At 42.8% G+C, this 16,876-nt stretch overlaps 1 protein-coding gene across 10 annotated transcripts in view; it reads left to right on the top strand.

Annotated features, from left to right (window-relative positions):
- The window catches only part of SLC45A4 (solute carrier family 45 member 4), an 85,576-nt gene extending 68,908 nt beyond the window's left edge, over nucleotides 1–16,668 (top strand). For 9 of the 10 annotated variants that reach the window (XM_015283236.4, XM_046931084.1, XM_015283237.4 and 6 more), the window contains 6 exons: nucleotides 2,392–2,580; nucleotides 4,998–5,177; nucleotides 6,825–7,900; nucleotides 7,999–8,098; nucleotides 9,431–9,642; nucleotides 10,333–16,668. In XM_015283236.4, the coding sequence (XP_015138722.1) occupies nucleotides 2,392–2,580; nucleotides 4,998–5,177; nucleotides 6,825–7,900; nucleotides 7,999–8,098; nucleotides 9,431–9,642; nucleotides 10,333–10,695 (2,120 nt within the window). In that variant the 3' untranslated portion in view covers nucleotides 10,696–16,668. The remainder of the gene's footprint in view (nucleotides 1–2,391; nucleotides 2,581–4,997; nucleotides 5,178–6,824; nucleotides 7,901–7,998; nucleotides 8,099–9,430; nucleotides 9,643–10,332) is intronic. The other variant, XM_015283238.4, reaches the window with a different exon arrangement.
- The last annotated feature ends 208 nt before the right edge of the window (nucleotides 16,669–16,876 follow it).

Raw genomic sequence — 16,876 nt, 5'->3', positions numbered from 1 at the left:
CCTTTCCAATTTAGAAATGTGCAGTTTTTACAGTTGGTAAATAGGTCTTAATTTGATGCAGAAGTAATTGTTTCAGATAGATTAAGGTAATGATTCAATAACTCTTTTTTGTTAAGATTTCCATCTAGCAGAGAAGTGCCATTGTGGTCTGGATACAGACAAAGTGTGGCAGCAAGGACTGAGGGACAGTCATAGAAGCAAATCTATAGAAGCAAAAGGCCATCTAGTCCAATTCCCCTGCAACGTTCAGGGACACCTACAGCTCCATCAGGTGCTCAGAGTCCCACCCAGCCTGACCCTGAATGTCTCCAGGGATGGGGATTCCTCCACCTCTCTGGGCAACCTGTGCCAGTGCTTCACAACGAACTGTACAAGCGCCCAGCCCACAGATACGCACTCCTATTACAGCCCCTGCTGTACCAGCATTCCTTTTTGTTACAGCTTACAGTCTACATTAAAACAGGAATAGTCCTCCTTTCTCAGAGTCTTTTGGCTAAGTTAATTGTCTCAATGGCTGTTGGAATATTTAAAAAAGAAGCCTCTTAATTGCATCCGTTTACTCACATTGACATTTACTTCCAGTTGGTTAAACTCTTAGAGTGTGGATTTCTTTAAAGCAGACTTGCTGCAATGAGTTGTCACCGCAGAATAGAAACCTCTGATGCATAACTGGCTCTGAACAGGATGGCCCTGCGGAGGCAAAATGGGAAGTGTTTATGCATTGATGTTTCTTCCATGTCCTGCAAAGAAAATCATCCACCTTAAATATATCATAGCCTGCTTAGCATTAATTTTACATGCCTTGAGCTAAATGCTTCCACTTTGCTGCCATTAATTTTCTTTGGAGCAAGCCAGCTTCTGTATGCCAGTGCAGCTGTGCATAAGTGGCAGCATCTGGGAGCAGGTTAAGCACACAGACCCTGACCCTGCTTGTGCACTTGGGAAGGCTGTTGAGCTCAGTGGGGTTGAGGATGTTAAAATCAGAGGGAAGTGGAGGTTTCCTCTGCATTTCTCTTTGGATTGCTGACTTGCACCTGTGATTAGGATAGCTTTTGTAAAAGAAGCTGGGTGGTGGAACTGCGGTCAGGACATGGAGGAGCAGTGCAAGAACCATGGCTCATAGCAGAGGTGCTCCAGTCCCTTCATCATCATTCTGTCCCTCCACTGCTCTCTGGTATGTGTGTGTCCCTCTTGAACTGGGGGTGCAGAACTGGACACAGCGCTCCAGGTGCAGCCTCACTGACACTGAGTAGAGGGAAAGGATTCCTTCCCTTGGCCTGCTGGTGATACTTTGCATGATACTTTGCCTGATGTGTGGCAGCATTGCTTGTTAGCTTGTGAGTAAGCCAAAACTGAATTATATCACTTTGACCTTGGCCTCAGACTGGATTTTGAATCCTGATGGTGAAATTATTTTTTTATGGTAGCTTATGGGCAAAAAAAAAAAAAAAAAAAAGCAGAAAAAAAAGTTTATTTTCCTGTAATATAATTACTGTATCACTACAGCCCCAGGAAAACCTCATTTATCTTATGGGAGAAGTCAGCATCACTGGTTGGGATTTGATGACACTTTAAATAACAGGTGATTAGCCTTCCAAATTTATAGCCTAGGCTATTCTGGGTAGGGATTGGTATAATCCTGCCTGCTAAGGGATGGCTCAGCACACTAAATGGAGAGCACGAGGTGCAGGTTGATCTCACCAGCAAAGGTTGCACGCTACTACGCTCACAGCGTACAGCTCTGAATAATGCACGGTATTCCTCCACAGGGCAAAGACGCTGAGCTTTTCAGCCCTGGCATCGCTTGGATTGCCAGCAACTGATTGTCTTGTTTGTAATGCTTTGGCTAAAGAGTATGTCAGAGGGGTTACACGGCCTGTGCTGAGGAGATGGGGACAAACGTCAGAGGAGCAGAGTGTGGCTCTTCTGGACCAGCCTGCCATCTACAGGCCGCTGCTTGTCATGGTGGAGTGGTGGAAAGCAGCGCTTGGGGGTCTTCTCTTCTTACCAGCCAAATGCTTTCCATCATCCTCAGCCCATTGAATCTTTAATAACTCGTTACAGGGGTGGTCTTAGACGCTCAGTGCCACTATGATGTTCAGCAGCTGTTGAAGTACAGCAAAAGTGTGATTTTTTTTTTAGACTGTAGTGATCATTGTAGATTAGTGATTACACTGTTAGATCACTTTCTATGGTTATTTGAGTAGCTTAAATATATTATTGTTGAATTAAAGGTATGTAATACATGACCTGTGCTTTTCCCATTGGTTTGTTGGGAACAAAATGAATGATCAGTTCCCACTTTTCAAAGGTATGATAAAATTCCCTGTATAAAGTAAAGCGCTTGGTGCGTACCATATAACCTTTAAATCCTTTTTGCCTTTGTTGTAGGTCTTCCTGAACAGTACTACAGCCTCACTTGGTTCCTGAGCCCAATCCTGGGCTTGATCTTCACTCCACTTATAGGTTCAGCCAGTGACCGCTGCACTCTGAGCTGGGGCCGCCGGCGGCCTTTCATCCTTGCTCTCTGCATCGGTGTCCTTTTTGGAGTTGCACTTTTCCTTAATGGCTCCGTTATAGGTAAGCGATGAGGAAATCATAGAACCATCTGCACGTATCACCTGGTAACATATCTGCATTCAGATTTTTCTGTAAGAAGTGAATATGACGACCAGCAGCTGAATCCCATCCACGTTGTGTTAAAAACCTTTAACAATCTTTGCAACGCTGCACTTGAGCTGTCCATTTTAAATGCTTTGTACTTTCATTCAGAAGCTACAGTGCTGTGCTGAGTGTACTAATACTGAGTGTTGTGCAGTCGTAGCTGTTACTGTTAACACTGCGTTATTCATACAATGGTTGCCAGCATAATGTTTGCAGCCGCTGAGATGAATTTCGTTGATCCTTGACATGGGAAAATTGTAGCAACCTGTTCACAGGGAAATGTTTCCTGTTGTGATCCGTTTTCCCTTTAATGCATATCTGGCAACACATCCTGTTTCCAGCATTATTTCAAAAATTATCGTTTCACTTTTTCTTGTGCTTTTCTTAGACCCGGTGTTGAAAAAGTCCAGAACACAGTTAATATTTGTTTATCAAAAACTATGTGGGAAAATAATTTTTCCTGAGCCTCCATCAAAGCTGGTAAAAATAGTTTTCCATGAGCAGGGTTTACTACAGAGCCTAATCTACAATCTAAGACTCTTTGTAAATTTAGTGTAAGAGAGGTGACAGCAAGTACCTTTGGGGAAATGTTTACATCACGATGCAAATGAAAGGAACTTAGCACCTAATAATATCCTCTTGGCTCTCTGCTTTTGGGAAAGCTACAGCTCTATTGTGAAAACCTTGTACTAGTTGAGGAAATGAGTGGAACATTACCTTAGCTCAGCAGGTTAGTTTTCAAAGCCGGGTTTGGATGACGTACAATGGCTTTCAATTTCTTTTGCGATGGACAAACTGATGAGATAAATTCACCCAAGCAGTATGTATCAATTATTTGAATTGTGATCATTAGTTGTACTTTGGCACCATGTCTCCAAAATTGGTCCTCCTTTAGATGTACGCGATTGACTGCAGCCCTATTACAAGATTTAAATTAGAATCATAGAATCATTTTGGTTGGAAAAGTCCTCCAAGGTCGTGATGTCCAGCCACCATAATTGACGAGGAGCTCTTATTTCCACACCTCAGTTTCAAATATTCTAGTGCTATTTTTGTGCAATAAAACTTATATAATAAAAAAAATATAGAAGGGAGCCTGGAGCAAACTCAGCTGAAGCGAAGGCCATTCCATGCTCTCCTGTAGTGTGTTCCATACTAGAAAATAAAGATGTGATGCTGCCATTCAACTCATACCAGCCACTTAGTCTTGTATCTAGAGCAGCTGCATGATGAAACAGTGTTAGTCTAACTGAAATGGTGGCCTGTATCACTTTTCAGAGAGAAAAGGCAGTGAATACTGTATACATCCCAGGAGTACAGCTGTGTATAGACTAGTGAGTGGTAGTTCTCTCTGCTGCACTGTTGAGGTTTGCAACAAATTGAAAGCACTGACACTGCTGATGATTCCTGCTGTAACTTTCAACCCAGTGTGGAATACAAAGAAACCTTTCTAGCATTCCAAGAATGTGAGGCAATGAGGATGGGGAATGCAGGAATCACAGCAGTTGAGATTTAGGTGGTTTTTGATAGCTTAGCAAGTTCATTTCTTTCCACAGTCATTTTCGTCAGTTGCCAGACTGATAAAATCATCCGTGTATGTTTAACAGCCAAATCTCTAATTCAAGTAATTCATGGTTTTGCCCATGATTAGTTTCATGAAAAATTCTCTAGCAGAGTACTACTGCTGCCTTTCTGCTCTGTAGACAAGAAGTGCTTCATCCCATGCTATCAACAGAAGCTGACTGATGCTTTTTGCAGTGACCTATAATTACCTTCATATTGCTTTACCCTTAAATGTTTTGCATGTGAAAGCGGTCTAGAAAATACGAATGCTTAAGAAAAGCAAGGAGAGAGGTGAGGAGATTAAATTCCATTTAATCCTGTTGTACTGCAACCATTATGTGCTAGGAACCACATCAGGAATGCTGTCAGCTGTGCATTTACCTGTGTTTGTGATCGATAGATGAAGTTTGTCATTTTGCTCTTGGATGTTCTCCTCTTCCATGGGGGCTTGTCTGTAAAACAGCCTTTAGCGTATAGAGGAAAATACACAAGGAATGTGAATTAATACCTAATAATATCAAAGCTTTAAGAGAGACTTTGAAAATAGCATTTTGAAAAATAAGTATCAGCCTTAAAAATGCAAAAACATAATCTTCTGTTCCAGACCTTCCATGAAGCTGTGCCAGAGAGCTGAAATTGCCATTTTATTCTGCAAAAGACTGTTTCCCATAAGTGTGTTAGCCACCTTTCTCTTAAGGAGATTAACCTTGCCCTTAGCAGTGTTTGCTTTTAGACTCATGTTCTCAGATTCCTCATATGTTTTTCCTCAGGTCTGGCTATTGGTGATGTCCCAGACAAGCAGCCCATCGGTATCGTCCTCACAGTGCTTGGTGTTGTGGTGCTGGACTTCTGCGCCGATGCAACAGAAGGGCCAATTCGTGCGTACCTGTTGGATGTGGTGGACAGTGAAGAACAAGATATGGCCCTTAACATCCATGCCTTTTCAGCTGGTGTGTAGTCAACCAGTGTGTTGCTGGCAACTGCCATCTCTTCCTGATGACCAAGTTGTGACTGAATTGGTTTCTCACTGCTTGTTTTTCATAGTTTACCACTGCCACTTTCTTAGCAGTCTTGAAGCTCACAGTGTAAACTGCCTTGGAGAAAATACCTGTATGGACCACTAGGCACAGAATAGAAAAAGTACTTCCACAGTATAAAAGATAAATACAACGGGCACGTGCCTCGTGGCATAAAGCAACAATATAGTTGTTAGTATTATAAACCCTTTCAATCACTTGATTAAAATTAGGTACTTGATGCTGTGTAGCCAAAATGATTGTGGAGGAACCGAGGAGAAGGGGTCTGGTACTTGACCTTGTTTTTACTAACAAGAAAGGGCTGCTCAGGGATGTGATGGTTGGGCGAAGCTTGGGATGCAGCAATCATGAGATAGTAGAGTTCAAGATCTTGTGTGGAAGAAGCAAAGCCATAAGTAGAATTGCTACCCTGGACTTCAGGATAGCAAACTTTGACTTCTTCAAAGACCTATTTGGGCTGTTCAGCCTGGAGAAGAGAAGGCTCAGAGATGACCTGATAGTGGCTGTTCAAGAAAAAAGGGGACACTCTTTAGCAGGGTCTGTGGTGATAGAAGAAGGGGAAATGGCTTCAGGCTCAAGGAGGGTAGATTTACGTTAGATATAAGGAAAAAGTCTTTTACAATGCGGGTGGTGAGGCACTGGAACAGACTGCCTAGTAATGTGGTTGATGCCCCACCCCTGGAGACTTTCAATGTGAGGCTGGATAAAGGCAACCTGATCTAGCTGTGGTTTCCCTGTTCACTGCAGGGGATTTGGACTAGATGGCCTTCAGAGGTCCCTTCCAACTCTAAGGACTCTATGACTAGCATAACTAGCAATAGGATGAGGGAATAGTCTCAAGTTGTGCCACAGGAGATTCAGGTTGGATGTTAGGAAAAATTACTTCTCTGGAAGGGTGGTCAGGTGCTGGAATGGGCTGCCCAGGGAGGTGGTGGAGTCACTGTCCCTGGAGGTGTTCAAGAAATGTTTAGATGTACTAAGGATGCGATTCAGCGGGGAAATATTGGTGGTAGGTGGTCGGTTGGACTGGGTGATCTTTGAGGCATCTTCCAACCTTGGTGATTCTATGATTCAGAGACATCAACCTGAAGACATCTTCTGTAAACACAGTCCTGCTATACTGACCACTTTTCCCCAGACATATACACCTCAGGTACTTCACATCATTTGAGAATACGGGAGCAACTGCCTGTCTCCCATGCAGTAGCAGCCATACTGCCTCAAAAAACACAGCTTTGCACAAAAGCATCTTATTGCCTCTTCTGTGTCCTTATGGATGCATGAAGACCCTGAGGGCACAGGACATCAGAAATTAGTCCTGAAACTCCCACGCGTGTGGTCCTGAGTTAGAGTATATCACTGTGTCACAAAGAAGACGTACTACCGAAGAAGTGAACGAATATGTAATTTTCTTAACTTTTGAAACCAAAATCAAAGAAGCGTTCATTTAAATTTTGTTCAGGTTGTCTGGTGTGAGCAGCTCATTTGTCAGGTTGAATATGCTTTTTTGGCAATCTGAGGTTATTGCTTATTGATGAAATTCCTTTCTCTCTTGTACAGGTCTTGGAGGAGCAATCGGTTATATGTTAGGAGGACTGGACTGGACACAGACTTTCTTGGGTGGTATTTTTAAATCTCAAGAGCAAGTCCTTTTCTTCTTTGCAGCCATTATTTTCTCTGTGTCTGTTGCTCTCCACCTTTTTAGCATTGAAGAAGAGCAATACAACCCTCAACAGGACAGGATTGATGAGGAAGGAGACACACTTTCTAGTGTCAAATTCAGTGGTAGTCTCCCCCCTCTGAATCGACTGAATGTAATTAGTGAGGAGGAGCCATACGGAGCCTCTATGTTCCACGATGAGGTTCAGTCAGAGCATGATCTCAATATGGAATTCCTCGAGGTGAACATTGTAAGAAGTAAGAGCGACTCTGTTCTACATATGCCTGATGCTACGCTGGAAATTGAATCAGAGCTGCTTTTTCTGCATGACATCGAACCCTCCATTTTTCAGGATGCTTCGTATCCAAACACTCCCCACAACACCAGCCAAGAGATCATGAAGTCCAAACTCAACCACCTGTCTGCTTTCCTCAGGGACAATGAAAAAGAGGAGGAAATGTTGCTTGATAATCACTTAAATGAAGATAAAGTCCCAAATATGAATGGCTCCTTACCAAAAGAGTTCCTCAATGGACACGCTAGAATAGGCATGAAGCAATCTAGTACTTCAAACTCCATGCGGAGGCGGAGGCACATGTTCTACCGTCAGCCCTCATACACCTTCTCGTACTATGGCAAAATAGGCTCTCACCGCTATCGCTTTCGTCGGGCCAATGCCATCGTCTTGATAAAGTCCTCACGCAGCATGAATGACATCTATGACATGCAGAAACGGCAGCGGCAGAGGTACAGACACAGGAATCAGAGTGGCACAACGAACTCGAGTGGAGACACAGAGAGCGAAGAGGGGGAAACTGAAACAACTGTTAGACTCTTGTGGTTGTCAATGCTAAAGATGCCAAAGGAGCTGCTGAGATTGTGCGTTTGTCACCTCTTAACTTGGTTTTCAATCATTGCTGAAGCTGTGTTCTATACAGATTTCATGGGCCAGGTCATCTTTCAGGGTGATCCAAAGGTAAGAGGACAGTTACCTTTAGCAAACCTGCTTACAGCTACTCATTGCTGGGGTGTGCTCATTAAAAGAAAGTGGCTTTGCATTTGTGTTTTTCACAGGCCCCTTCTAATTCAACTGAGTTACATGCCTATAATGCTGGCGTTCAGATGGGATGCTGGGGACTGGTAATCTATGCTGCTACTGCTGCTGTTTGTTCAGGTAAGAGACTGCACAAGGCAGTAGAACACACCTCATAAATGTATTGCAAGGTGGAAATAGTTTTGCTTCAGTTAGCATCTGCCTCCTTGTTTGGGTGAAGGATATTTTGGAAAAGCATTTCAGGTGGTCATAAGCAGAGAGATTCCTTTAAGTATCAATAATAAAAAAAAATCCCTTCAAATGTAGAGGGGGAAATATGAAAAGATTGGGTAAGTGGCATATAGCACAAAATGGCATCAGAGGGTACTGAATTGCATCTAATTAAGCATAAAGAAACTGCAGTTTTGCTTGTTAGAAGATTCAAGCATATGCAAAGTCTTTTATCACAATGTAAAAATTCAATATTTCTGAAAGTTGCTTTCTTGCTTTCCAATAACAGTTTACACTTGGAGGCTCTGAAATTGAAAGCTTTTGACAAACTTAAATTCTGCCTTTGGCAAAACGTGTGCAGGCACATCTGCACAGATCAGTATCACAGCTGTTTACATGGGTGGACAGTGATAGGACAAGGGGGAATGGTTTTAAACTGAGACTGGGGAGGTTTAGCTTAGATATTAGGAAGAAGTTTTTCACACAGAGGGTGGTGACACACTGGAACAGGTTGCCCAAGGAGGCTGTGGATGCCCCATCCCTGGAGGCATTCAAGGCCAGGCTGGATGTGACTCTGGGCAGCCTGGTCTGGAGGTTGGCAACCCTGCACATAGCAGGGGGGTTGAAACTGGATGATCATTGTGGTCCTTTTCAACCCAGGCCATTCTATGATTCTGTGATCATGGGGACTGCTTCTTTGTTTGGAAATGTCAAATCAAAGTTTAGGTGGGCAGTTTGTGTCTGTACAAAGACTACAGTATGGCTGTTTACTTCAGTTATCATTTAATTTAGCAAAAAGTTTAAATTAGCAACGACTATACGCTCAGAGTACAGCTGCATAGATGAAGTTCAGTAAGTAGATAAAATTAATGAATGGACTGCCTGTGAATGGGCCGTGTTGAGTTCCAGGTCATTGGGTTTCAAGTCGTTGAGTTCCTTCAGACTTGTAGCAGGGCTTTAGGCTTGTTAGCATAAAGCTCATTAGCTCCTATCTCTGAAGTGTCAGTATGTCCTGTTGTAGTGAGGGGTGAGCTGTGATGCTAAGAATTGCCATATACGCAGGGAGCATCCAAATCCTAAATAATATATCAAGCTGTCACTGCCACCTCAATCATTGAATCATAGAATATCCCAAGTTGGAGATGACCCACAAGGATCATCAAGTCCAATGCCTGGCTCCACACAGGACCACCCAAAATTCAAACCCTAAGGTGGCATTTATTTTGTTCTTGATCTTTGCAGCCTTGTTACAGAAATACTTGGACAACTATGACCTTAGTATAAAAGTGATCTACATCCTGGGCACGCTGGGATTTTCTCTTGGCACTGCAGTGATGGCAATATTCCCCAATGTGTACGTCACCATGATAATGATCAGCACTATGGGAATAGTTTCTATGAGCATCTCCTACTGCCCCTACGCACTTTTGGGACAATACCATGATATTAAAGAGGTACGTGAAATATTTTGATCAAAGCAGGGCATGAACACTTTTCTGAAGATCAGAGTGACAGAGGAGACTTACTGAAACCAGTTATTTGAGAAGCCTGCTTGTAGCACAGATTTGTCCTTGAGAGTTGCTAATTAAGTCAGATGGAGTTGGCATAAAGTTCTCTGTAGGGTTTTCTCAAAACTGCTTTATCCTGTGCTGAGGTGTGAGAGGTTTGATAGATTCCTGGCAGTCTTAGATCTTGAGGTGAGTCTGGAAATGCAGCTATGGATGTGGAGAGATGTAATGTCCTCGTTTTTGCTGGAACTGAGGACAGCTTCACTTTCCAGATTTTAGAACTGTTACATTTGGATTACAGACCACATGACGATCGTATATTTTAACACATTTCTGTGCTGGTATTGGGAGGGAGATTCTTTTTAAAATCACAGAAATAATTTTCACCAACAGTCTCGTACATTTCTTACGAAAACTAATCCGGGAGTCAAGTTCATGCTAGGAGTGCCCCAGTAAATATCTGCTTCAGTGTAAGGAGGAGATAAGGAGGCTGTTGCTTTGGACGTGTGTAGTGTGGTGCTTAGGGGATGGCATAAAGTTGATCGTGGCTGAGACATGCAGGGAAGATCCCAGTGTTGGAATATGCAGTTTCCTCCCTTGTTTTACCTCCTAACATATATTTGTTGTCTTTTCCAGTACATTCACCACAGCCCTGGGAACTCAAAGCGAGGATTTGGCATAGACTGTGCTATTCTGTCGTGTCAGGTTTACATCTCCCAGATCCTTGTGGCCTCTGCCCTTGGTAGTGTGGTGGATGCGGTTGGCACAGTCAGAGTCATTCCCATGGTGGCTTCAGTGGGATCTTTCCTGGGGTTTTTGACAGCTACCTTCTTGGTGATTTATCCCGAAGTCAATGAAGAGCCAAAGGAAGAACAGAAAGGACTGGGTCCTCCAGAGACAACTGAGGGCAACAGCACAGGCGCAGAGAAGCCAACTGTCCTGAAGCTCACACGCAAAGGAACCACCACATCGGAGCTGGAGGGCGAGTCAGCTGTGTGAGGCCGCTGCTTGTTGCTCACCCACATTCCAGGGAGTGCAGGTGCAGGATCAAGAACTCTTCTTTTATTTTTTTTTTCAGGAAAACAAATTAAGATCTTCACTACTTGTAGCTAAAATTGCAGAAGAAAAGGCAGTTTCATGCAAAAATGTAAATGAAGTTCTGTAGTCCTTAATATAGGTTTGAACAGGTAGCTATGATGCTAATTGCTTTCTCTACAACTTAGAAATGTCATTTCTGAACACTTTTTTATTACCAATACATTTAGATTTCAAATAAGTTTTATTAATCTGCATGAGACTCACAGTGTATACAATTAGCAGTTAGAAAAATTAAGTTTTTGGCTGTTTTTAAACTAACTGAAAATGGAAGCTATCTTGACTTACAGTCTCCTGCTGTTTATTTGTCTGAACATTTCCAATTTCACTAGTGCAGTAGCTGAATGAAATGCTTAGACACCGTGATCAGTTCTTTTCATAAGCATATTATTGGTCTGACAGCTACAGTTCTTGAATGTTAATTTTAGACGTCACATTTTTGTTAGTGCAATTGCTGGAGAGTTGTTCTATTTTCAAGAAAAAAAGCAATTACTGCAGTTTCTGAGAAACTGCTGTGAATCCTTTTGGTCATACTGTTCAACAACTGCTCCCAAATCTGCTGCTTGTAGGTGACATTGGGTGCATGATGTGAGCTGTAGGTGGAAGGAGCAGCAGCTGGGAGAGGTGATCAGCACTCACAGGTTTTTATCACGAGTGCTGAATTTGATGAATGTCATTGGAATACGCTGTGACAATTTTTTAGCTGGGAGTTTTGCGTACTGGTGAGCTCTGGGGCTTTCTTGGCATTTAAACTTAATCATCTCTGGATGAAGCTGCCGTGGAGGAGGGTGTCCCTGGGGTCAGCTTTGTGGGATGGGTGTGCAAATTCTCATTTGGCGGAAGGAAGTCATTGCTTACTTGCACTTTTTTGCTCCTTTAACCTCCAGGCTGGGAACGCAGCAGTCAGGTTAAAGGCACAGAGTCAGTACAACAAGGTGAACCGAAGGCCTACCTCTGTAACTTTATGGCATAGTCTGGTTGTATAAAAATTTGTGTCAGAAACAGTTTTTAGGCCTTAAAATCCAATCCACTCACATGTGTTGCTGTTCCAGTCCCTGTCTTGGAGGAGTTGTAGGCTGAAGCTCTTCTGAGCTGCTCTACCAATTTCGTCAGCGCAACCTCCGTGCCCCTTCCTTGATTCAGGACATAGCTGCAGTGCAAAGACATTTTCTGTGAAGAGCTTAAAAGAGTTGAGCTAATCTGATTTACAGTTTTATTTGGATTGCTGGCAGTGCCCCGGTCCGTGGGCAGACAAAGCTCGGAGATCCGGCAGCCGCTTTAAAAGCAACTTCAGAAACTGAACTTCCATCTGTCGTCTTCTAAGGAGCGTTTGTGATGCTGTTTCCTCATTTTGGCGTGGACCTACGGGCTGCAGTCAGTCCATGTGCTATAAACAGACAAATCACAGCTCATCGTAAGATTTCTGCTGCCTCAAACTTGTGATACTACAGTACTTTAAACTGCATGTGTAAATCATGCTGCAATATAGTCATTCGAAAGAAAAATATATATTTCAAAATGAAAAGCAGTTTTTAATAAATTACTTGAATTGTCATGTATTTAAGAAATGTATGTTTTGGTATATTTGAAGCTGACACTCAGTTTTGGCTGGCATGGGTGACGAATTCCTGGTGGCATACGTGTGTTGTGAGCTGAAGGCTGTCAGTCAGTGTGATGTCCTCTGCTGTCAAGGGTGACAGTGTTGTGTTTAGGCTGGTGGAATTCCGAGCACTAAAGTACATGGAATCGCATGGGACTTCTTTTTTTTTTTCTTTCCAAGTGTCTCAAAAAAGTCTTTTTTTTTCTTAAGGTGAATATTATTTTTATTTAGAACACATACTGTGAAATGTGCTCTGACAGGGGAATAGTACTACTGAAGAATGTGAGACCTTATTGAAGAAAGCAGTTGTGAGAAATACTTTAACTGAACTTCTGCCGTGAATTTTATCATCTCAGTTACATTTAATATATTCTGGTGATACTCATATATGTAGAAGAGATGCGTGTTGTATTTCACCCTATAACTGGCATTCGTGTAAAGTACATACTGAGTTAGACATTTTAAAGTGGCTTTACTATTTTATTTTTAAAACTTCTTGAAGATTCTGCTTTGGTTTAAATGAACACTGTCAAGTACTCCTTATGTGAACCTTATTTCTTGCAAGGTTCTGCTACGCTTTTTATAGCTGCCAGCCTTACCTATTTCCCCACCACTCACGAGTTCCATTGATGGTGAATGTAGCTTCCAACCACCGCTGCTCTGCATAGCACCTTTGTAAGCCAAGGTTTCTTTCACAGCACAGTCGAGCCCACCAAGGTCCAGCTGCAAGGAGGGAGGAGATGCTGAAGCTCCCTCTTGCAGACTGGTGTTGCATGCATTTATTTAGTTTTCTATGTCGTGGCAAGTGGTGAGGGGGGAGAAGGACATTTCCAACCTAGAGACTTTCAGTCAAAAGCAGAGCAGGTCTAGTTTGTCCCAGCATCATTTCTAGGAACTGACATTGAAATTCAGATACGGGATTGTTTATGGCATTGTTTAGTGTGTTTGTAACACATAAATATGCACAGTGCTTTGTAGCAGGAAGCTCTATTTCACTGCCCTACAAAACCGAAGGAAATAATTATCCATTGTAAACACGCCGAAGTATTTGTAGTATTGCCAGAAGAATTAACGTGGGGCAGCCCCTGCCAAAGCATCTCCTCCTGTCCCTCGGCCAGGCTGTGAAAGCACAGCGCTCACTTCCCTTGTGCTCGCAAGGGGTCATTTCTGACATCTGTTGATACAATGCTTTCTCTTGGATTTGAGAACTTTCCTTTTTACCCCGGCACTTCTCAGGGTGGAGGGGGCACTCATTTATTTCTAAATGCGTCCCTCGCCTTTCGATACAGAACTTTTTTTTTTTTGCCACAATTAAAATATAAATTAGTACGATTTTACATCTTTATTGCAGAAGAGAGAGTTGAAGGGGCTTTACTTAATTCCTGATGATAGCAAGTATCCTTGTTGTTTGCCAGTATTACTGCACAGTCCAACTCATCCTGCGTGCTCCATCTCGCAGGACCTTCACTGCAGTAGGTTTGTGGTTTTGTGGTTTCACTCCAAGTTGCTCTGTACTGTAAACAATTTTAACGTATTTTGCTGCAGTCTTTGGTGGCATGCAATGCCCCTACATGAGACACTGTTGGAGCTCAGAGTGCTGAGTGTTTCACTAGGACTCTGCGGTCGGCAAGCTGCACGTCCTGAAGTACTTCACATGAAAGCAGAGCAGCTCAAACCGCACCGCTCAGAAAGACGCAGTGGGGATTGTGCACCATTGGGTTATCACAAGAGTCTCATTGGGCTTGAACTGTTTGTGGCTGGCAATTACAGATTCCAGAAGCAATAATTTCTTAGGAATGTTTCCCTTCCTGCTGGTTAGATGACTTTCATGGAGATTTATGACCCAAACAGGCTTTTTATAATATGAATCTGGTTGTGTTGGCTAGCGCTGGCAGTAAGCAGTTATGGTAAGACGTGGGTTGTTCATCATTAGGAGGGAGGAAGTCAATAAATCCAACAGAGGTTAGTGCTCCTTGAAACACAGTGTCCTCTTTCCCTTTCGTTTGGAGCCCTTCCCTGCAGTTTGAAATAATCCCTGCTCAGAGGGGAGCTGGCATTTACCCTCCCAGCTTCACCAGTGCAACTGCAGAGCCCATGGTGAGTGGGGCTGAGCCTTTCTCATCCCTTTCCCATCTCATCCAAATTCCCCAAGCACTTGAATGACAACAGCACCAGAAATGATTAGTGCCAGATACCTCAATAAAGCCTCAGTTCCGTCATTAAAAATGCATGTGCACCCCCTGTGCTGAGCTTGGCCTTCATCACCCTTATCACCATCACAGAAGGCAGGCTTTTCACGGCTGTGGTGCATCTCCTTGCACCAATGTGGGTTGCCAGTAAAGGTGGAGGAAGTTGTGGTTGGTACCTGGGAAGGCTTCCTTCATGCTGGGCAGGCAGGGGGCAGCGGTTTTGGTGGTCACTCCTCTTTTCAGTAATTTTCTCTAAATGAGAATCTGGCTCGCCAGCCACTCTGCGGTTCGGTCTCTGCGATGAATTCTAGTTCAATCACTGAGAGTTTTTTAGGTGTGTGTGTGTGTGCGTGCATGTGTCTGTGTGTATATAGCTTCATATACACACTGTTCAGGCCAAAATACCGTTGGTGGTTGTGTGCTCTTTGTCACTGTACTCGACAGTGTTTTCAACTGAGTTCTTCCAGGTTTTCCCTCATCCTTGTCTGACACGAGACGAGCTCAGCTATAAATATATATCCTATTTAAGTGAGTAAGTGAACTCCTGCATGATATTCCAAGCACATGTAGCAGCTTCGGCATCTGAAGTATCTGTTGTGAAAGAGAAGTTGGTTTTATTTGCAGCTGTTTTGTTCTTGCTTCCTTTTAATAGGCCAAATAAATGTAATGAACACCAAATGTTGCACAGAAATGTTATGAATGACTGTGTAGAAGAGATACCAAATTTTATTTTTCTTTGCAGAAACTTTATGGTAACAGAGAGTCCTCTAGCTGTTATTCTTAAATGACAAAGCTGAACATTCGTGAAGTGCGTTGAAAATGGTCATTTTAAGACGTGATGCTACCCAAAGTTTTCTGTTTCTCATGTTGCATCCAGAAAAAGCAGTTCCCAGAGGCAAGCTGCAGGAGCTCAGGTACCAACTGCTGTTTGGGTTTTGAGGCTCAGCAAGTCCTGGGCAGTTCAGAAATAAATTACATTAGATAACTTCCTAAAGGCTCAGTTGTCCTTCTGTAATGTGGCAGTAGCACGTGGCTTCGGTCTGCCCAAGCAGCAGGGTCTGCTTGTTCGCATATTCACTTTGTTTCGTGATTTCAATTGGATTTCCAGGGGGTGGTCTGCATTTGACTTCTCCCCCTCATCCTTCAGCCTTGCAGTTCCTCACCCTGGAGAGGTCTGACATGGATGAAAATTACGGCCGTGTAGTGGCAAATATTTTCCCTCAAAAAAAAAACCAAACAGAATGTTTCTTCTCAAATTCAAAGGCTTTTGCTGTGTTTGTGGCCTGCTAAAGCTTTACAGAAAGGCCAGGGCACAGATTCAGTTCAGCATTCTCTGACATGCTGTCCTTAAATTTTGGAACTGGGGATAGAGCTCTGGAAGCAAAGCCTACCTTGAGGAGATCATCCCCTTAGCATCCACCTGTTTGCTACTCAGTGGTAGCCAAACTGTAGTAAACAGCCCCAAAACCAGAAAGACTTAACTATTAACAAATTGGCAGTTCTCAATTATTACTCTTTATTCTGATGTAACATGAACACTAAGCCCTTTTGGTAGCCAAATGACCAGCTTGTTTTAAATGCCTCATATTAATAGAAAGCTGCATATAGGCATCTCATAGCAGAAAAAATAAAAAAGAGAATATTTAGTTCCTGTGTGAACTGGCCATACGACAACTACTTTTTTATCAACTTATTAAGTTGGGGCACTATAATAGCTCTTGCTGAGTTTAGCAATGTTTATAAGCATGTGTTAAACACATAACGTTAAGTTTTATGAGGAAAAAGGGATAAAGAAAAGTAATGTCACAGATGAATGTTTGAGTGCGTAGACGGCATAACGTATGTATGTTTTTTATTTCTACACTGTTGAGCTTATTTTCTGTTTTAAGGTTAAAACAAAAAAAGTTGTTGCATGAGAACTGTTTTATTGTGTTCTGCACTTTCTGTTCTTTTTGTATAATATCTTGGTTTTTTTTTTTTCATTTACGCATAGAAAACAAAAATCAATTTAGAGATATTCTACTCCACAAGACATTGTGTTCCAATCCGTTGTTCTGAAGTTCAATCTTAATAAACGTTTCAGTAAGAGTTTGTGGTTTGCATTCCTGTGTTGTTTGTAGGGAGCTTGGGTGGAGGCACTTATGTCGCTCCATCCCTTGGAACATCAGGGTATACCGGGGGAGGGAGTGCAGACAGAAGAGCGAACTGCTGCAGCCCCAGAGGGATGCACATCCCTGAATACAGATTCTGCTTTTGCCCTGGCTGCTCTGATCCATGCCCAGGTGAAGGTAAGAGG

Source organism: Gallus gallus, chromosome 2 (genome assembly GCF_016699485.2).
Source record: "Gallus gallus isolate bGalGal1 chromosome 2, bGalGal1.mat.broiler.GRCg7b, whole genome shotgun sequence".
In the NCBI taxonomy this organism is placed as follows: domain Eukaryota; kingdom Metazoa; phylum Chordata; class Aves; order Galliformes; family Phasianidae; genus Gallus; species Gallus gallus.
This window is presented reverse-complemented; position numbering and strand designations above follow the sequence as displayed.